General features: G+C 39.7%; 4 protein-coding genes across 5 annotated transcripts; 2 read left to right on the top strand and 2 right to left on the bottom strand.

Annotated features, from left to right (window-relative positions):
- Positions 1–295: 295 nt before the first annotated feature.
- On the bottom strand, positions 296–4,563 carry LOC124397222 (protein FAM184A). Its single transcript, XM_046866742.1, has 7 exons — positions 4,407–4,563; positions 2,190–2,326; positions 1,362–1,591; positions 987–1,187; positions 731–874; positions 552–645; positions 296–452 (listed from the first exon to the last, which is right to left on the bottom strand). The coding sequence occupies exons 1-7, from the start codon at positions 4,495–4,497 to the stop codon at positions 414–416; spliced, it is 936 nt and encodes a 311-aa protein (XP_046722698.1). The 5' UTR covers positions 4,498–4,563; the 3' UTR covers positions 296–413.
- Positions 4,564–6,103: 1,540 nt separating this feature from the next.
- leprotl1 (leptin receptor overlapping transcript like 1) lies at positions 6,104–12,902 on the bottom strand. Its single transcript, XM_046866398.1, has 4 exons — positions 12,745–12,902; positions 9,850–9,925; positions 9,564–9,750; positions 6,104–9,355 (listed from the first exon to the last, which is right to left on the bottom strand). Exons 1-4 carry the CDS (start codon positions 12,758–12,760, stop codon positions 9,239–9,241), a joined length of 396 nt encoding a protein of 131 aa, XP_046722354.1. The 5' UTR covers positions 12,761–12,902; the 3' UTR covers positions 6,104–9,238.
- Positions 12,903–12,953: 51 nt separating this feature from the next.
- On the top strand, positions 12,954–15,819 carry LOC124396980 (F-box/LRR-repeat protein 12-like). Its single transcript, XM_046866397.1, has 4 exons — positions 12,954–13,273; positions 13,946–14,021; positions 14,214–14,438; positions 14,607–15,819. Exons 1-4 carry the CDS (start codon positions 13,173–13,175, stop codon positions 15,273–15,275), a joined length of 1,071 nt encoding a protein of 356 aa, XP_046722353.1. The 5' UTR covers positions 12,954–13,172; the 3' UTR covers positions 15,276–15,819.
- Positions 15,820–16,387: 568 nt separating this feature from the next.
- On the top strand, positions 16,388–21,045 carry tmem107 (transmembrane protein 107). 2 transcript variants are annotated; one of them, XM_046865495.1, is made up of 7 exons: positions 16,388–16,472; positions 16,556–16,617; positions 17,587–17,691; positions 18,534–18,601; positions 19,441–19,541; positions 19,739–19,835; positions 20,524–21,045. In XM_046865495.1, the coding sequence occupies exons 3-7, from the start codon at positions 17,605–17,607 to the stop codon at positions 20,591–20,593; spliced, it is 423 nt and encodes a 140-aa protein (XP_046721451.1). In that variant the 5' UTR covers positions 16,388–16,472; positions 16,556–16,617; positions 17,587–17,604; the 3' UTR covers positions 20,594–21,045. The 2 variants fall into 2 exon arrangements, with proteins under 2 accessions (XP_046721451.1, XP_046721450.1); XM_046865494.1 differs by lacking the exon at positions 16,556–16,617.
- Positions 21,046–21,384: the final 339 nt, after the last annotated feature.

The raw sequence follows: 21,384 nt of genomic DNA, 5'->3' as shown, positions 1-21,384 counted from the left end.
TGCACACTTCACTGCTGTCACACTGTCTTCATACATGTCCTGCACCACCCTCACATACTTCTCTGCCACACCCATTGTAGTTTCTCATACAATACCACAACTCCTCTCTCGGCACCCTGTCTTACGCTTCTAAATCCACAAACACACAATGCAACTCCTTCTGACCTTCTCTATACTTCTGCATCAACATTCTCAAAGCATTCTGGTCTTTGAGGTGTTTACATGGTAGTGAAGTTTACAAGTATCATAAATTTGATAAATGATCTGTCTTTATTGGGGGAATTAATAAAAGCCAACCAAAGAACAGTACTATTATAAATGTATGTGCAATAATTGTTTTATTAAATGTCCCTAGTTTGGGGGTTTTCCCTTGTGCAGTAGTCGACACTGTGCATGATGTAAGTATCCAGACTTCATGGAGGTTTTGGGTCCTCATCCTCATGACAGTCCACCTGAAGCCCAAATATTTAATATCAACTTGAATAATGACTTATTTTGTGTCGCACATTATTGTGAAAAAGGTGTTTGCATATGTGTGTGTGTGTGTGTACCTGGTATGATGTGAATTTGCTAAAGAGTTCCTGGTATCTTCCTTTCCACTTGTCTGCCTCTACCTGCAGATCCAACATGGCATCTAGGTCCCATCTAGAAACAATGAGCTAATATTAAAAAATCTATATATTCTTCCTCTTTTCTTGTTCGAATTTGAAAGAAATTGGTGGTGCGTTACCTGCTGCAATGGATTTTAGGTTCTGCGTCTTCTTCACCGATCGTTTCAGACTCTGAGTTCTTTCGGAGATCCAGCAATTCTTCCTGTAACCTGTTCACCTGAAGAACCAGGGCCTCCTTTTCATCATTCAGGCAGTCCTTAAACCTACATACACACACACACACACAAAATATGCAAGAAAGTCTCTGGACTTCATCATTGTTTACACACACACACACACACACACACACACACACACACACACACACACACACACCTTTTAATGCAGGATATCCAGTTGCGCTGTTGATCACACAACCACTCGACTTGCTCAGCCATCTCTCTGAGTTTGTGTATGCTGGCTGAGTTTTCACACTGCAGTTCCAGCACCGTCTTCTGATGAGCAGTATTTTGCTCGCTTAGCTCCTGCTGCAATGCATCCTGGGCCTTCTTCAGCTCCTCAATGGCATTCGATTTACTGACCAAACGGAATAAGATCACACAGAGCAATAAGTGCGTTTTGTGTTACTACACAAACACAAACGTAAATGACAAATGCACACAATTGATCATCATAAAAATATAAACTCAATCAATCGATTAAACTGTCTAAAGAGGAACGAGAGGATTACATTTTTTTAAAAACTGGTACCTCTCCAGCTCTTTCTCCAGGTTTTCTGTATGCTCGGCATGAAGCCGGGCCTCCTGTTGGAGCTGCGCCTCCAGGCCCTGTGCCTTTTTGGTTGCTTGCTGGGCCTCCTGATGGAGCTGGTCCACAAAGCCCATTAGCTGCTTCTCAGTGGACTGTATGTATTGCAGCTCTGAGCTTATCGACTCCAAGTGAACACTTAACAGAGCCGTGTCGCTCGTGTTTACGACATTCTACATGCGTAAAAAACACACACACACCTTGTTTTTTCCTTAAGAACATACACACTCGTATAAAAAGAATTGCCATCGTTCCCTTTTGAGCACATAAACGCATAATGAAATGCGGCTTGACGCCTGTAGATATGAATCTCCAACTGACTGCCTACATTTATTGAGCGGAACAAGTCCAAACTCGGCAGTGACGCTGTTTACACGCATCAGTAAAGCTGCGGTCTTATACGATTTTGAATTCTGGCTTTCACATGCACTATACACACAAAAGTATTGGGACACCTGATTTTTCCAGCCATATGTGGTTCTCAAAACTGTTGGAGGCAGTCAGGAACTCTTCACTTGAACTAAGAGACTTAAACCTGATCCAGACTGACAATGCCCATGTGCAGAAAGACAGCTCCATGAAGAAATGCTTTACATGGGTTGGAGTGGAAGATCTCCTTCTATAGAGTTACCTACTGAACAATTCAACCCACTGAATTAACCAATGCTCACTGCACCCCAGGCCCCACACCAATCGTATGCTCTGGTGTCCACAAACTTTTGTCCATACATTGTATAGAAAACTTTGTACCAAAATCAGGATTCACGTCACCTGTTGGTGATGGAGTTTTTCGAGAAGCTCCTGGATGGTGTTTTCATTCTGTCGGAGCTGCAAACACACCGTTTCCAACTCCAGCTGCAGGACCCGCACTCTCTCTCTGGATAACAGGCACTCTCTCTCCAACGCTGCTACACACACAATTGCAAAATCACTCACTGGTCGGTCACACACACTGCTGATAGCACATAGCATTCGGGAATCGTACGGGACATGGAGGCATCGGTATCAGTCGTTGAGAGTCATGAGGCTTTGGATTGATTGAGAGACCATCAGTGACCACATGAGTCATTCGTTCTTTTGTCACATCAATCCCATATATGCTATGAAGGTGATTCAAGGAACGAAATTAACATTTTGATGAACAAGAATCGAAAAATCACTAAAATGGTCTAATGTGAAGAGTGATTATTCGAGGTAGTATATAATTCCTGGCAGCTCAAACAGAACCGGTCATTTTCCCTAGACCTCATTTTTCAACAAAGCATTTCCACCAACATGCTATGTTTTTTTTTTTGTTTTGCACCACTTTGTATGGGTTGTATGTGAAATTCATAGGAGTCAGCATGTTTCCATGCTGCAGTCCTAAAGATCATATATTCCCTTCAGTCTGATGTTTAATGTAAATGTACACTGAATCTCTTGACTTGAACTGGATGGTAAGGGGATATGTGTGTGATGTCCACAATGCCTACAATCCACATATAGTTAGTACTCGAAATGGAGATAGCAATGTGTCAGTCCCATGCCAGAGAGCAATATGTGGATTTAGTGAGTTGATTAAACTAAAGGATTGCAGGAAACAGATGGTTAACATATGGTTTATTTTTTTACTTTGACCAGTCAACCAGACTAACTGACTGTGAAATAGTCCAGTGAAATAGATCTAACTGACCAGACTAACAGAAAACATGGCAGGAATGTGGTCTATTTAGTTTAGGAAAAAAAGCTGTTTCGTATTAAATAGAGGTCACGCCGAGCCAGACCTTTGCCTCGCTGCTTTCATAACTGTTGTACGGTTTTACGTTTTGTGGTCAGTTTGATCAGAAATGATCAGATCCTTAAGACGTGAAAGAAAGGTGTAGCGTTGTGTGTGGTATGGATGGGTTAAAGAAGGGTTAACATATTTGGCAGGGAAAGAGCGTCTGTTTGTTCTGTCAAAGGCATCAGGCTCATGACTTCTCATGCAGCAGCGTTCTGCCTTGAAGGGAAAATGCTAACGTTCACTATGTAAAGCTGAACAGTGTACATTAGATTTCTTATATTAGTGTATATACAGTTAGAGAACATTAGTCATGCAATATTAATGAGGAAACATTAAATCCAGTAGACATAATTATGTATTTACTGCATTGTGTGTGTGTATGTGTATATATATATATATATATATATATATATATATATATATATATATATATATATATATATACAGTACAGACCAAAAGTTTGGACACACCTTCTCATTCAAAGAGTTTTCTTTATTTTCATGACTATAAAAAATTGTAGAGTTACACTGGAGGCATCAAGGGCTATTTGACCAAGAAGGAGAGTGATGGGGTGCTGCGCCAGATGACCTGGCCTCCACAGTCACCGGACCTGAACCCAATCGAGATGGTTTAGGGGTGAGCTGGACCGCAGAGTGAAGGCAAAAGGGCCAACAAGTGCCAAGCATCTCTCGGGGAACTCCTTCAAGACTGTTGGAAGACCATTTCAGGTGACTACCTCTTGAAGCTCATCAAGAGAATGCCAAGAGTGTGCAAAGCAGTAATCAAAGCAAAAGGTGGCTACTTTGAAGAACCTACAATATGACATTTTTCAGTTGTTTCACACTTTTTTGTTATGTATATAATTCCACATGTGTTAATTCATAGTTTTGATGCCTTCAGTGTGAATCTACAATTTTCATAGTCATGAAAATAAAGAAAACTCTTTGAATGAGAAGGTCTGTCCAAACTTTTGGTCTGTACTGTATATAAATATATATAAAGGTGCATACTTGATTTCTATTAATTCTATTCACTTTTAATTAGTGTACATCTGCTTCAAATTGATAAGCATTAAAAATCATCTATTTAGCAATAAGAGTTATTTACGCCTATCCTTACTTTGCTATATATTTTCTAGCAAATATTTTGTTGTTATTCTCAGGTTTTTGTACCTGAAAATAAACTTTCAATGTACAAATTTTTCATTGACTTTGCTCTGACTTACCTTTCTCCTGTGCCAGACGGTTGCACTTGGCTGTGAGATACTGGATCTGGCTGCAATCTTCATCTCTCTGCACTCGGAAAAACCTCCTCATCACCCTGCGCTTCTTTCTTCTCTGGATCTCTTCTTCCTATGTTCCCTCGCACACTCGCCCTTCTTACTCCAGAGGGCAAAAGAGCAAGCTCCAGATGGCGCTCATGATGCCTTGAGGCTCATGGAATTCTCTCACACCCCTACGCCAATGCTTTAACGTTTATAAGCACTGGGTTTAAAAAACAAAGAAAAAAAAATAGCATTTGCCTGAAGATATCCTGAGTTTTATGTAGCGAGTGGTTTAGACGCACGCACGGGCCTGCTATAGCTAGCAGGTACATGTCGCTTTCTTTACTTGCTGCACATTCTCGAACCCAACAGGGAATACCTTAAGACTCCATAATTTAGGACTCGGGGTCTAAATTCCGATCTGGTACGGAAGCTTTTCACAAAAACCGAAATGGCGCTAAACACATTAAAAGCATCGCACTGTAATCATATTCTACACATACACTATATCGCCAAAATTATTCGCTCGTCTGCCTTCGCTTCCCCTGTTTGCAACTGAACTTGAGTAAAATCCAAATCTCAAATCATAGGGTTTTGGGACCGTAAGATTTAGGAGTGTTTTAATGGCGGTTTTTGACCGTTCTTCAGAAGCGCATTTGTGAGGTCAGACTATGATGTTGGATGAGAAGACATCAGGTTGAGGTCAGAACTCTTCCACAACAAACTCACTTATCCATGTTTTTATGGATTTGCTTTGAGCACTGGTGCGCAGTCACGTCGGAACAGGAACGGGCCATCCCCAAACTGTTCACACAAAGTCGGGAGCATGAAATTGTCCAAAATGTCTTGGTTTGCTCAAACATTAAGAGTCTTTTCAGTGGAACCAAGGGGCCGAAGCCAAACTCCTGAAAAACAACCCCCGCATCATAATCCCCCTCCACCAAACTTTACACTTGGCACAATGCAGTCAGATGGGTACCGTTTTCCAGGCAACCGCCAAACCCCAGACTCATCCATCGAATTGCAGCACAGTGAATCGGACACTCCACTCTAACTGCTCTAGAGTCCAGTGGTGGCATGATTTACACCACTGCATCCGATGCTTTGCATTGCACTTGGTGATGTAAGGCTTGATAGCAGCTTGAAACCCATTCCATGAAGCTCTCAGCACTGTTCTTGAGCTAATCCAAAGGCCACATGAAGTTTGGGGGTCTGTAGCTAATGCTCCTGCAGAAAGTTTGCGACCACTATGCGCTCTAAACGTTGCAGTTGTTCCCAATCGCTTCCACCTTGTTATAATACCACTAACTAATGACTCTCTAATTACTGGATCCTCTCACGGTACCATGCTGGAATTCACCGAGCTCCTGAGATTGACCCGATCTTTCACAAATGTTGGTAGAAGCCATGGCCAGGTGTTTGATTTTATACACCTGTTACCATGGAAGTGATCGGAACACCTAAATTCAATGATTTGGATGGGTGAGTGAATACTTTTGGAAATAGTGTATCAGAGCTCCCATTTTCCTGAGATACTCTATTACTCTACACAGCTCTGTGATCATGAGCTTCTGTGGAATTAAAGAACCCTGAAGCTCAGGTCTCAAGTTGAATTCATTTTTGTACATTTTCTAAAACAAAAAAAGTGGAGTATTTGCTTAAAAAATGGCATTTATTTAATAAAAAAAAAAAAAGAAAAAGAAAAAAGAAAAGAAAAAAAAATTTCAATGACAACAATGTTTTTAGCTCTAAACAGCATACGAGACCTAGATATAACTTAACCAAGCAAAGGATGCGAAATGAAACATTTACAGTGCTTTGGATCAACTAGAAATGTGTGAATTCCTTCTTTTTTTTGTTTCTTTTTCTTCATGTTGCTAATAAATTGACCCCAAATCAATTTTTTATTTTGGGTTGAAAAGCCTTGAGACCAAGAACTGATTTTATTCCCACCAATACCTTCCCTCGAAAGACGCACAATAAGAATGACCCATTAGCATCGTGTCCATTTCTAGCGTGAATAAAAGGAGTTCTTGGTCGTCGAACGCTAGTACACTTTGGCGGATATATGAAATGTAACACTCAACCTTACTGTAGGACAAATGGCATATAAATAAATACAATAAGTTATCAATCAGCTGTCAGCTTCTTACAGATATGGAAAATAAATTATGTCAAACGTCTGAATAAATGTAACAAATATGTCAGTGCTACTAAACAAAAATACAAAATTTAAACAACAGTGAAATTAAAAAGAAACTCAACTCTAAAACCCCCAAATTCACGATCAGCATCCGGGTTCTCTTTACCGTTTGCACAAGAGCTACAAGGCTAATAAAGCTAACAAGATTAGCATAAAGCTTTGGGAATGCCGAAATCACCACGCTTAGCTCTGGGTTTAAGCCATTTTCTCTGTATGTGCTCATTATAGTACGCGTGTAAATACCGTGCAGCTAGCGTAATGCTAATCTTTTACACCTCAGGTGAATGCTACATTTAGACTAGAAGGATTAGCGTCGTGCTAAACTGTGTATGGAATCACTAATTGTATAAGACACAAAGATACCTCACACTTGAACAACAACGTAATGCTACTCTCTATCCCACGCAAACATTTAGAATAGGATAATTAGCATCATGCTAATTTTTTTTTACCTCAGTGTTTGTTTTATTCCCATTTACTACATTAAGATTTAAAACGCACATACATGGCGAGTATGAACGTACTGAAGCGAGTCTGTGATTTTATTTTACTTTTTTTTTCTCAAGTCAAACTTCCAGACTAGAAAAATTAGCATTGGGCTAATATGTTTTCTTCTTCTTTTTTTTTTTTTTAAACATTAACCTTGAAACAAAATGACCTCACAGCTAAAAAATGATAGCGGCGGCCATCTTGAAACATTTACTTATTTCAATATTCGAATTTCTAAATACAGACTCTGTTTAGAACTAAATGAAACAGCTAACGTGCTAGTGCTACGAAAACATGCTCAAATAAAAGCTAACGCGGTGCTAAACTTCCTCACAGCTCTGGTGAACTACATTTAGGTTAGATGGAATGAAATCATGCTGCAGTCAAGAACTTTTTTTTTTTTTACCACTTAACACATGAACTATAGCGGGCAGACATTTTGAGAGAATATCCCTTGCTTTTCTTTCAATATTAAAATTTCTAGATGCAGACTTTCTTTACGTCTATACAAAAACAGCATTACGTGCTAATGCAGTTTGTTGCAAATGCTGGTATCTTACAATCTACAGCTAGCACACTGCTAATCTTCCTCACGGATCGATGAACACAATTCATGAGCTAACGCGATGCTAATCTTCCTCACAGCTCCAGTGCACTACAATTAGACGAGAATGATTAGCATTATGATAACCGTTTAATGAAGTAAACCATTATGTTTTTAACCAATTGTGATCTTAAACAGACTTTCTTGCAGACACAAAGTTACCTCACAGCTGAAAACTGTAGCGGCGGCCATTTTGGAGCAACTTTGTTTAATCTTATATTGTATATTACTTAAAAATTTGTAAATACAGATCCCCTTTATGTTTACAGCCAGCGCAGTGCAAATCTTTCTCACAGCTCCAGTGCACTTGATTAAATTGGAGGGAATAGCATCATGCTAACCTTTGTGGATATTAAATCACCAAGTAACCACACAGCTATATACTATAGAGGGTGGCCATTTTAAAACAAGTTCACTTGATCTTATAAATCATATACATTATATTACAATTTGTAAATACAGACTCTCTTAAGAACTGGATAAAATAGCGTAGGCGCTAATGCTACTACATGACGCTGTTTGAAACGGGTCTGATGACTCGGCTAAGAGTTGCTAATCTTTGCTAAGCTTCCTTACAGCTCCAGTGCACTACATTCAGACTAGAAGGATTAGCATCATAACTGTGCAGTAAAGTAAATAATTACTTTATTTGAACCAATTTTGAAGTTACCTCAGAGCTGAAAATTGTAGCGGGCAGCTATTTTGGGGCAAGATCGCTTAATCATTATTGTATATTATATACAAATATGTAAATACATCAACACAACAAAGTAGTCTTTGTTTTAATGACGCCATTTGAAGTTAAAGTGGTGATTTCAGAAGATGGTTAACCTGATGCTAGTCGGCGCTCCGTTACTTGTCAGCCCTTAGTGCCTGTAGCTCCTGTACACAACTTTGTCTTGTTTTGGCCCCCATTATTTTTTTTTTATCTCAAAACACCCTTTTCGGAGACTTGGCGATGTCAAAATTGCGAAATTATTCACAAAACAGCAGTGAAAGTTGCAGTGAAACCGTGCTAGCTATAAAGCAATTGTGCCGGCAGACAGTGCATTTATACCTGCGTAAATTGGAACTAAACCCGTGTTACGCAAAAAGGCGATTTTTAAATATTACATGGCAGATTCACAGGGTCAAAGGCTAATCTAAAAGATGCGCTGCGAATGACATCGTCCGCGATTCAGTCTAACCGCAGACTTTGAGAAATTATCTAGCCACTTTAGCCTTTTTTTCCCCTGGCATTATACATTCTACATTCTGTAGAGAAGCATTGATCATGCCTGCAAAAAAAAACAAAAACAAAAAACGTTGCTAATGCACAGAATAAAAAGCAAAAATAAGAGATTTCTGAGGTCGAACTGATCCCAGTGACAACTTATTGCACTGATTTCCTCTTAACACGGATGGCCAGTCACTATAAATAATAAAGACGACAAGAAGGACTGCCGCGGCGACCGCCACGGGAAGGATGTAGGTTTCGATTAAAAACAGTTCTCCGCTTCACCACTGCTGCCAGCTGAAGTCGTCGTTCGATCCGAAGACGAGGAAGAAGCCCAGGATGGTGCCGAAGATCACGATGTTTCCTGTCAGGACGAGGGCGCAGGCCCCCCAGGCGATCTGCGTACACGAAAATAAGGAATTATTGACGCGACAAATTTACGCTAAACACACACAATGCTGACAAGACCTCGATGGTGTAGGATTATAGCTTATTAGTACTGCGCTGTTGAATGCTTGATTCTGATTGGTCATGTGCATGTGACTGATCGTTAGCATGTGCCTGAGTTGAGCGATAGTGACGTGAACGTAAAGCAGCCATGTTTACCACGCTGGCACGTGCGAATATGATGGGCAGTCCGAAGGCAGACACGACGATCCCTGTGGTGAGGAAAATCGCCAGTTCTTTGCAGGCGTTACTCGCCGAGTCTGTATCGTCCACCACGCGCCGAGAGATGCAGTACGGGATAGGAGACAGGATGTAGAAGAAGAGAAGAAAGAGCGGCCAGTATTCACTGTGGAGAAACAATAACACAACGCTTACAACTTTTATCCTTTCATTATTACTAGCAGGATTTGTAAACGCTCTCAAGCATTAGTATTTTAGAACTTACTTATACACAGGCAAGGCACAGCCAAGCATCAAAAACATGAGGCCAATGGCTCCTCCAAAGGAGAGGCTGATCAGGGCTGGAGATGGAGATGAAACAAGACTGTTAGCCCGTTTTATAGGACATATAATAATTGCCTTATTCTAAATACAGTCATCATACAATTGTAGCTGTTTCTCTCAGCAATGACTCCTTGGTGCCTCAGTGAATGGTTTCTGAGAAGTTGTTTAGGACGATCACCTGACCATAGGCTACAAAGCTTAAAGGAAGTTGTCACATGTTCAGTTTTTGAAATGGGGAAAAAATGCAGGTGGGAATTAAAGTTCTTAGCGGGGAACTGAAAAAACGGCGGACAATTGCATTCCAGAGGGTAGTTTGGATTGCCCCCCCTCCCCCGCTGTATTCGTTGGCCAGCCTATTTGTCGCACACAGGAAAACGAGCATTTCCACCAATTTGTGTTTGAAGAAAGTACAGGAAGGAGTAATATTATTAGCGCAAACTGGTTGTGAAACTGAAAAGTCCTAAAATCATATCAAAATAGAGAAAGCGGGTGGGGCTTAATGCCGGTATCGGTTAGCTAATTTTGGTTACACACCTGCACCAATCATTCCGGATGCTGACTCGACAGCTGTTTGGCTCACTGTAGGTTTTTTATATACAACTTTGCATAATATGTCTACTCGAATGTTCATTTGTGGTTTGGTCAGGTGTCTAACAATATTTTATGGATTCTAATATTTCAAGCCTCGTTCTAAAAATGTTGACTTAGGGCTTTTTACGACAAACCATGAATCAGCCTTATTGATTGTGGCAGAAAAAAAAAAGATGTGGCAACCTTTTCAAAAGATGGCATGAAAGCTGAATTGTCTCTCTGGCTTTACTGTTAAAATGCTCAACCCATAGTATTTTTAATTTGTTTTGTAGAGATACTGTACATTCTATAGCTTGTTTTTTTTCGCCATCATTTCAACTTATAAGTATATTCCACACTATATTTCCAAAAGTATTGGGTCACCTGACCGTTCCTGCTATATGTGTTTTTCCCAAATTGTTACCACAAAGCTGAAGGCACTCGATTGTATAAGACGTCTTTAGATGATGCTATAATAAAATACTGCATTCACTTGGAACTTGGAAACCCAAACCTGTTCCAGCATGGCACTGCCCCTGTGCACAAAGTGAGATTCTTGTAGATCTGGTTTACATGCTTGGAGAGGAAGATCTTGAGTGGCCTGCTATAGAGCTCTGATCTCATTCCTACTGAACACCTTGGGATGAATGTGAACGCTGACTGCACCCCAGGTCTCCTCACCTACACATCAGTACCTGACTTTCGTAAAAATACCCTTGTGGCTGAACACAAACATCCATAAGCACACTCCAAAACCTACTGGAACATCTTCCCAGAAGAGTGGAGGGAATTATAAGAGCAACTTGGGACTAAATGTGGAATGGGATGCTTAAAAATTACATACCGTACTTATAAACAGGTGACCCAATACTTTTGGAAATAGTGTGTTTGAAGTTTTACAATTTTTGAGAGACACCTGCATGTTTTGTTTCTATGCAACAAACTAGCAAATATATCAATGCCAATACAGACGTTGCATGACATGGTGTACAAACTGGAGAGGATAAACTTGTTTAAAAAAAGAAAATGGTATCATCCCTCATATGATGCGTCACATGATTCTGCAGCAAATCACCCTGAAATGACCACTGACGTAACCGAGAGCCCTCCCGGCTGGGGATCAAATAGCGATCGGTAGTATTGTGAAGTCCTGTTCACATTATGTAGGCTGACTAAATGGAGCATTTTTACACTGGGAAGACGGCGTATTGTTATTACATTTCACGATGTAAACAAAAAGGGTCGACTTAATAAAAAAAAAGAAGCAAAGAGGTGCATAATAAGTACGTTAATTCATTTTTAATCACTAATCTCAAACCAATTGTGCCAAATCTCACTAAATGCGTGAGATATTTTATTTATTTTTCAGACCTTCAGTCATACGGATGTAAAAGCATACAAAAAGGGGTCAAACTATATTTTGTTCTCTAGGTAGAGTAAATAGGCTTTTCACCCTTTTTCAAGAGCATTCCCATTTATACAGTATCTATCAGATCGGCTATTTCCGGAATGCCGGAAAAAGCCGAAGTAAATCCGGTTGCCGTCTGTGTTTATATCACAGTACATTTAAACCTTAGTAAAATATTCAAACACGTATAATATTAACTAGATTTATTGATTTGAATCAAACTAAATTGTCCCTCAATCTCCCCTAATGCATTATATTTTATTTCTATGTACTTTAAAACTATATTTGGTTCGGTGTATACAGTAAATAGGCTTTAAGTGTATTTCCATTTATACAGTGTCTATCAGATCGGCTATTTCCGGAATGCCGGAAAAAGCCGAAGTAAATCCGGTTGCCGTCTGTGATCCTGTTTTTATATTACTATAAATTTAAGCCTTAGTAAAACATTTAATTAATAACGTGACCTTATATATGCTTATACATACATTTATATGTCAATCCTAAATATTCCTGCGTTTATTGTATTACTTTATATTAATAATAAATGGATTAATAAAGGCTCGATTATAGCGATAGCGATAGTCACATGAACGCGCTGATCATGAAAGCCTTCGGGTTGTTTTTTATAACTGACTTAAATATAACATTCTCGCTCTTATAAGTGCATAAATGTTATATATAATATATATATATAAAAAGAAAATCTTTGTTATTGTATAGTAATGCTACTCGCGCGTTTAGCGTAGCAACCGCGGCACGTAGCAACCAAGCTAAAGAGCTTCAACCGACACACCTGGTTCAGCGCCTCCACGCTTTTATTAACAATTAAAATCCAAATATTACATCATTTTTGCTCACCTTTAATACCGGCCATTGTTTTTACGCATACATATATAATTAAGTATAAATATAGATATATAAATCCCCCGCAGGACCGTCACAGGCTCCCCGGTCACAGCGCGCAGCGTCAACACAGAAGAAACAAGCTGCACTATAGCTGATCGACAAACCAAATCCGCAACACACTTCCGGTACAAAACAGAGTGGAGATCAGCGCGACTGGTTCTCCAAGTGCGCATGCGCTTCGTGCTCAGTTTCTTTATTTTGGTGTCTTTTTCTAAAATACAGTAATATTATTCATAAACACGCAATCATCCAATTATATTTTGTTGCCTGTTCGTATTTAGATCAAAGATTTGTTGTTTAATGTTGTGACTTCGAAATCAATAAACAAATTCATTACTTCCGCATCTATTTCCGGTCACAGAGGCGTTTTATTTACTAAGATGGCCGACATGAGAGTTTGCAGTCTGGACTTTTTCCCTGAAAATATCCTTATCGAGATTTTATCCTATTTAAATGTTAAGGAACTTATTCGCAATGGAAGGTAAAATAAGAAATATAATATTTAAATATGTCGTTAACGTTTTTGCTTTCAGATTTCAGAATTGGTAAATAAAATTTATTTTCTACAGCTGTATTCACATTTACAAGTAAAGCATGAATATAAAAATTAGTTTTTATTAATTATATACTATTATGTAATATATATGATGCATTTGTAAATGCATATATACATATGTATATATACACAATGTCTGTTGTGAAAAGCGCTATAGAAATAAACTTGACTTGACAGTACTGTACTGTATACACACACACACACACACACACACACACACACACAGTACTGTTATAATAATTCCATAATTTTTAATCACTAAACATACTGATGCTCCAAAGCTCAAGCACCAAAACCGCCATAATGCCCACATCCGGCAATTAAAACCGTCCGTGTGGAAACATAGCAAAAGTTCTGTTTGGTGTCCTGATGATTTCCGTAATTTAAAACACCATAATTACTTTAAAACATTTACAAGAATATTTTGTGTTCTATGTTGAGTTTTATTTCAGTAAGAAAAAACATACATAAATATAAGGCATAAATATTTGTCCATGTGCATGTTGATCTGAAGGCATCACCCAGCCAAGTGTTTGTTTGGTTTTTTTTAAGTTTGGTGAAAATTGAGTATGACTTTGGTTGTGTCTTGATGTGTAGAGTGTGTAAGCGATGGAGAGCTTTAATCAAAGACCAGACACTCTGGAGAACTGTGGACCTTTCCACATGGAAACAGGTAAGATGCGCTCTCATTTATTATTTTTTTAATTCTCACCCCTGGAGCATAGAGGGTTAAGGGCCTTGCTCAAGGGCCCAAGAGTGGCAGCTTTGGCGATACCGGGGCTTGAACTCCCAACCTTCCGATCATTAACCCAGCACCTTAACCACTGAGCTACCACTCACAAGCTTGTGTTTGTGCATGCTTTAGGTGAGCTCGCGGGTGCTCTGGACCTTACTGCGGCAGTATCTGGGACGCGGCGCAAGGACTCTACACCTGCGTGGGTTGCTGCAGAGTGCACGTGGAGGATCGTTCCTCTCAGAGCCGTGGCTACAAACTCTGAGCTCGAAATGCCCTCGACTCCGCAGACTCATTCTTACTCGTACGGACCTCCGCGGCCTGCACAACTGCTCCTTATTACCTCCCAGCCTACAGGTATATAGCATATAGCATGTCCTGACAAGGGCCACAGGGTCAACAATTCCCAAAGAATTTTGGAATCATGTGATAAAATAGGATTTATGATCTGTTTTAGCGCTCAAGTAAAATGTAAAACTTCCCCGGTGTCCATAATAAAAGCTTTCGTGCATGCTTACTTCACAGGTACTCGAACTGCACAGCTGCGAGGTCCCTCCTGGCTTTTTTATCCATAATTCCGCAAAGCCAGCGCAAACTGAGCAGACCGAGCCCGTAGAAGAATCTCCGAGCTGCGGTAGCGTTCTCGAAACCCTAATTCTCGACAACGTGCCCTCGTTCACGGACCATCATTTAAAGAGCCTGAGCTCGTGGGAGCGCCTGCGGCATCTGGAGCTGCGCGACATGTTGCGCGTGACTGTGGCAGGACTGAAGGGCTGCACTGCGCCCAGCCCACATGCGCTAACGCACCTCACGCACCTGGAGCTGGAGGGGTTCAGCCGGCAGCAGATGACCGCTCTGGCCCTGGCTGATGGATGGCCAGGGCTTGAACGGCTAACGCTTGGTGGCCGTGAGGTCAATCCCGGTCTGATCTGCCTCAACCGACTGGTCGGACTGCGTTGCCTGCGACTGCGGGGTTGCAGACTCACGGAGAAGGTGGTGCTGCGCAGTTGCCGTGCGCTGAAGGAGCTGCGTACGCTCGAGTTTCTGCAGGTGGAGTTCGCAATCGAGGCAGAGAGAGAAGATGGCAAGAGCGAAAATGACATGATGCCTGGGCTCAGACAAGCACTGTCCAGTCTTCTTCCCAAGTGCAGTGTCCTGTTCACACAGTGTACCGTTCTAGTTCTAGCAGATTAACTCTTATTGGTAGTTATTAACAGCTTAATGGCTGTTATTGGAACCATTTTCAATTTGTTTTTGAACTCATTAGCACTATTTGTTCAGGGCTTTCTGTGATGGGTCTAAATACATGTAAAAATCCGATTGGGTACTTGTTGCTAGGCAGATTTGCATATATTAAGGTGTATTTTATAAACATATAATTTTTGGACAATAAACACTTCACTTAGTGGATGCAGTTTGACCAGAGCTTATTAAAATATACCTTAATGCATGCGAATCTGCCTAGCAACAAGTACGCAATCGGCTTTCACTTGTATTTAGACCTATCACAGAAAGCCCGGAAGAAATCTGCCTAGCAACAAGCAGCCAATAAGATTCTAGGTCTATTTGGACCAATCACAGAACGCTGACTAACACCCAGTATCCTCTCAAATCTGCCTAGCAACAAATTGAATCCTAGCAATTTATATCATTTATTTAATATATATTTAAGCAATTTATAAGCAGAAAAGTGTATTTTTGCTGCCTCTTGAATAAATTCATGGGTTTGTACTGCTCCGCTTGCGTGTCATGTCTCTTCTCTTGGCTTTTAAAAAACTATACCGAAGATAAAATATGACAGAAAAAACATTTCATAAAAGAAATTATATTGGTTTCGAAATGACTTGGAATCGGATCAAAAATACACTATTTGGAGAACGTTTTGTGGACACATGACCATAAGATTGGTATGTCCTTTGGAAGCATCTCTTATTGTGACCTCCACTCTTCTGAGAAGATGTTTCACTAGATTTTGTGGAGTTTTGTGCTCATTCAGCCACAAGGGTGTTACTAAAGTCAGGTATTGATGAAGGTAAAGTGAAAAGGGGTGCATTCAGTGTTCCAATGCATCCCAAAGGAGCTCTATAGCAGGAGATCATACCAATCCACACATGGAGCTGGTTTTGCGCACTAGAACGTTGTCATGCTGGAACATGTTTGAGTTAAGAGGTACCGTATTCAAAGACAATTGTGTGTCTTCAAACTTAGTGCTAAAAGTTTAAAAAAGAACCACATATGGCTGAAAAAGGCAGGCGTCCCAATACTTTTAAGTCGTCCCTTTTCTCCTGTCCTGCAGGTGGCGATAGTGATCACATCGACCACATTAACAACGAGTAAAACAGTGTTGCTGTAGTAACGTGTAGGAGAGACGCTTATCGCCTGATCCTCTTGGTAAGAGAAACTTTATATGTGATAAGGAGTGATAAACAGGTATAACTTTAAAATCCACTGCAATCTAACCTGGTGAGTTTCAGATCTACATAGATTTTTATCTGTCAGTTCACTACATGGAGAGGAGCACCATAACTTACTCCTCGTAAGAAATCCACTTTTCTCACACTGATATCTCACTATGTACCACTGATGTCTCCTTAATACTCCTGTTCTTGCCTGTAACTATCATGCACTTCTGCTCCACTTTGTCTGTGTTATTGTTTCCATATAATTATAATTGTCTATAATTCATTGTATTTCTATCTATTTGAGCTCAAGACCTTCTGGTTAGTCTGGTAACATCTTAACCACTGTGGAAATCCCATACCATGTCTGTGAGTTTATAGTTTTTGGGACACATGCATGTTCCTTTCGTGTCTATGCAAAAGAACTGGACAGTGAATGACTGGAAGAAAGTTCTGTGACTTTTTTGGCTCTTACATAAGAACTAATCTAAGATGGAGAACAGGAGAGAAGATGTTAGCAGACTTCCTCACCCCTACAGTCACACATAGAGGTGGAAGCCCACTGGTTTGGGGATGCAGGAAAGGTTGGAGACTTCTCCTGGGTGAAAGGAAACTGGAACTGAATTCACCACACACCAAGATAACGAGCCAAAGAGTACATCCAAGATCTGAAGTGTTATCTATCATGGAACGACCTGTCCAGTCACTGCACCTAAATCCCATTGAACTTCACTGGGATGAAGCATATCACAAGGTCAGAAGAAAATCTTAGCTGAATGTTTGGAGAAACAAACTGTCAGGAGACCAACAGTGTCTAAAGCTGTCCTTCATGCTAAGAGGGGATTTTTCAATGCGAATAAAGTGGAACATCTGTACATTTATAAATATGTTTGGTCAAAGGAAATGTTCATACCGTTACATAACCTACTTTGTTGCATAGAAACAAAAGGAACGTGCAGGTGTCTTTTAAAAACCGTTAAATACTAAGTGTTTTTTGAACTTTTCACTCGCAATAGGTTCACTAGCTCCCTTCAGTTTAGTTTGTTTTTGTTTCCGAGTATATGTTCGGTTTGAGTTATTTGTATACATCATGCTTTTTCTACCAGCATGGACATTTTTAGGACATGTCAGTGATAAACAGCCTTGTCCCAGCTCGGTTTCTCATCCTCACCGCTCACCTTGTGATGGTGATCACCATCTTCTGGTCCCGGGTAAACGCACACACACACACGACTAAGTTACTGACACAAATTACTGACACTCTTAGTGCCGGTCCCAAGCCCAGATAAATGGGGAGGGTTGCGTTACGAAGGGCATCCAGCAGTAAACGTGTGCCAAATCAAATATGAGGATTACACATGGAGGGACATGGGGTATATCGGTAGGAGAATGCTGAGGATGGAGCTGTCAGGAAGGAGGAAAAGAGGAAGGCCAAAGAGGAGGTTTATGGATGTGGTGAGTGAAGACATGCAGGTAGTTAATTTGAAAGAGGCAGATGTAGAGGACAGGGGGGTATGGAGACGGATGATCTGCTGTGGTGACCCCTAATGGGAGCAGCCGAAATATGAAGAAGAAGAAGATGATGATGATCAATGATAGGGATTGATGTGACCCCAAATGTTTTTCTATAGAGATTTCAATATAGATTTATTTAAGAAAGTTGAACTTTCATGAGTTTATAATCAAACACTTATATAGCAGCTATACGGTATATAGTCATTCTGTGAAAAAGACCCCCCTCAGAGTTAATGGCCTCCATCCTAAAGACTTTTCTGTGGCAGACATATAAAAGGAGGACTACTACAAACCACCGACACTGGAGACACCTTCCTATAAATGCTGCATAAACATCTCACAGAAAACGTCACTGTATCAAAGAAAAACAAATTTTCCAATCCTATACAAAAACCCTGTGTAAGCCATTGCTACTGAATACACCTGTTATATACCTTGCAGCTGGAGCTACTGTCAGAGCTGATGTTCTTCATGTTGTTATATTTCATACATGAATTCATCAATGGAACCCAGAGCGCAACATTTCTGTGTTTTACAGGGAAACAATGTGAAATCATGCTTACCGCTGGACTTCACAGAGGAGCAATACACCACCGAGGACAACCGGTAAAATTACAATATTGAATTTCAGTGGTAGCCCGTCTATAGGGGTTGGAAACGCAGAGCGGTACCGTATGCTGTCTGTCAGCAGTTTAACAAATGTTATTCTTTACAACATTCTCATTGACAGTTGATTTAAAAGTCAATAAAAATACTAACAATTTAATAATGTAACTGTATAGCTCATATAAGGTTGTGTTCCATTGATTCTAGATGTTGCACAAACATGGGCCACCATGGTCACTGCCCCACTGAAATCCATAGTTTTTATTGCACATAATAGACAAAAATTGGAACTGCACTCTAATTGAGACCCATTGGGGCAGGGGTCATGCTGCCCCTCTGCTCACTCTATGAAGTAAATAACAAGGACAGGATGGATAATAAAAGAGTTGCAGGTTTGGACTTCAAAATGAATTCACCACAAATAGGCAACGTGGCAGTACAGGCAGTGTTCATGGTGATGTTCAGAACCATTTCTCTTACAAGTTATAGTACTGTTTGTATTTGGTGACCCTGTTTCAACATGCAAAGACTAAGAAAAAAAATTTGAATTTTTGGGGCCAAATGTATTTTTTGACCCATAGTTGAGCCAAAATGTTAATAGGCTGGCAGACTTAAGTTCTTCTGATGGAGATATGGTCGGTTATAGTAGCAAAATAAAAGCTTTATCGTGTATTCAAATATGGCAGCTTCTTGATTTCATTTAGTTTTATGCCTTAAATAATGTCAGTCTGCTCCACCTTTCTTATTTGGTTGTATAATGTTAGTTAGCTTGAATCCATGGTGACAAGTTTTATCTTTATCCGCAGAAGTAAAGGTATATGTTCTTTATTTGTTCTCAGGTTGATTATTTCTCTATCGGTAACTCTCTTTCTATTCGCCATCGAATTGTTTGGATTCTTCTCTGGTGTCTCGATGTTCAACAGTAACCAAGGAGTGCTATGTATCCTTACTTATGTCATCTAAAGGCACATACATGCCTTTTTTCCAAACAAACGTCGCTATTTTCTGCACAAACACTGTGTGTTTTATAACAATTGTTAGATCATGTGTTGGTTGCCTGGAAATTTAAATAACCTGAATATGTGGTTTCCCATGAGTTAGCAATGAGGTATTTTTTTCCTGAGCTTGTCTCTCCAGCTATGGTGTGTCACTGCAGTGCATCCGTCTCTTTATCTTTCTTCGTCTTCCAGCAGTGGGAATGCTGGGTTTACTGGATAATCTTTGCATTCTGCAGGTCAGCAAGAGCAATACACGTCACTGAAAAATTTTATTGTACCATTCGATTTGGATCACGATACTGCTAGCACAATTCAGTTCAATTTGATTCACAGATAATTCTAAACACTTTTTCCACAGAAAATACTACTTGTAGAACAATGTGCATTTTTGTTGTATACTTCGGAAACAAATAAGGATTATTACTTCATATGACAGCCAGAGGCACCATTTTTAACCAGAGATAGAGCTCCAAAGTCAGCTAAAATGCCTGCATCCAGCTTCTTTTTTCTCGTGCTCTGTAGATCACAGCGGCATTGCGCTGGTGTCCTGTAAAAGCTTCCGAAGTCCTCTTTTTAATACATTTATTGTATTTGTCTAATTATATAACCTTTAATGTGTGTCGGATTTTGTGATCCAGAGCTATCTGTCAATTCAAAGGTACAGCTGATTCCAGGTATTGAGGCAGGCATCTTTATGAATGGACTCGATCATGTGACCATGGTCTGTTTTTTTTTTTACTGATTGGGGTTTACCGATTGGGACCTTGGTATACAAAGAGCATAACTACATTAAATGACTAATTAATAGAATGCTAATTTGCATTTGCATCATGATGCATCATGTCATAATGTTTAGTTACACCACTTTTTTAGTGCTGAGTGTAGATTGAGTACAAAAGATCCCTTTCTCTTTTTCTTTTACAGTGTCATTCCTAGCCTGTGTGAGCTGATACTCATCATCGCTGTGTTCGGTCTGAAAAAGAAGCCGATGTGAAGGTTTGAAGGCGTCCTGCTTTCCGATATGGTGTCCACGTTATTAGAACAGATCAAATGACACATGCATCAACAATAAATTTTTGGATTGGATACTCCTGAGCTCAGTACCATCATAGCTCAGTACCATCACTTGATCAGGGGTCACACTTGTGAATGATTAGAACAGTATTTAAGAGAATTGTATGTAGGCACATTTCTTAGATCTGTATTGTATTAAACTGTATAATGCTCAGGGTTTTACCCTGAATCCTGCAAGTCGGAGATCGGAATGGTGTCGAATTCTATACCTACACGTTCAGCATTTATCACCATCACAGAACAACACTGTATAGTCAGTAATATGCAGTAGGTTTAACAAGTAAATGTGTCTGAATAAATCTGAATACTAAACCCATAGTTCAAAATGTTGTTATTGTTCTTATACAAAGAATTAAAGTATTTTTTTCACTATCGAATGCAGTGTTCTTGTACATCATAGGAAGCAGCTTGTAGTTATTTATCATTGCATAAAATATGTTTAGATGCTTCAGAAACAATATCAAGGACCCTGTGATTATCTTCATTGTAAATGTCAATACATTATTATAATTATAATAATTATTATTATTGTTATTATTTAAGTAATCATAGCAGTATTTGCAATATTATTATTAATAGTGGTATTTTAAATATTAATTAGCACAGTTCCCACACAAATTAAATAACACAAATAAAAATTTAATAAAAACGCACTTGCCAAATATCTATCAAATCTGCTGAATTCATTTATTAAGTAATTATTTTTTTTTT

The sequence above is a fragment of the Silurus meridionalis genome, chromosome 14, assembly GCF_014805685.1.
Source record: "Silurus meridionalis isolate SWU-2019-XX chromosome 14, ASM1480568v1, whole genome shotgun sequence".
Taxonomy (NCBI): Eukaryota; Metazoa; Chordata; class Actinopteri; order Siluriformes; family Siluridae; genus Silurus; species Silurus meridionalis.
This window is presented reverse-complemented; position numbering and strand designations above follow the sequence as displayed.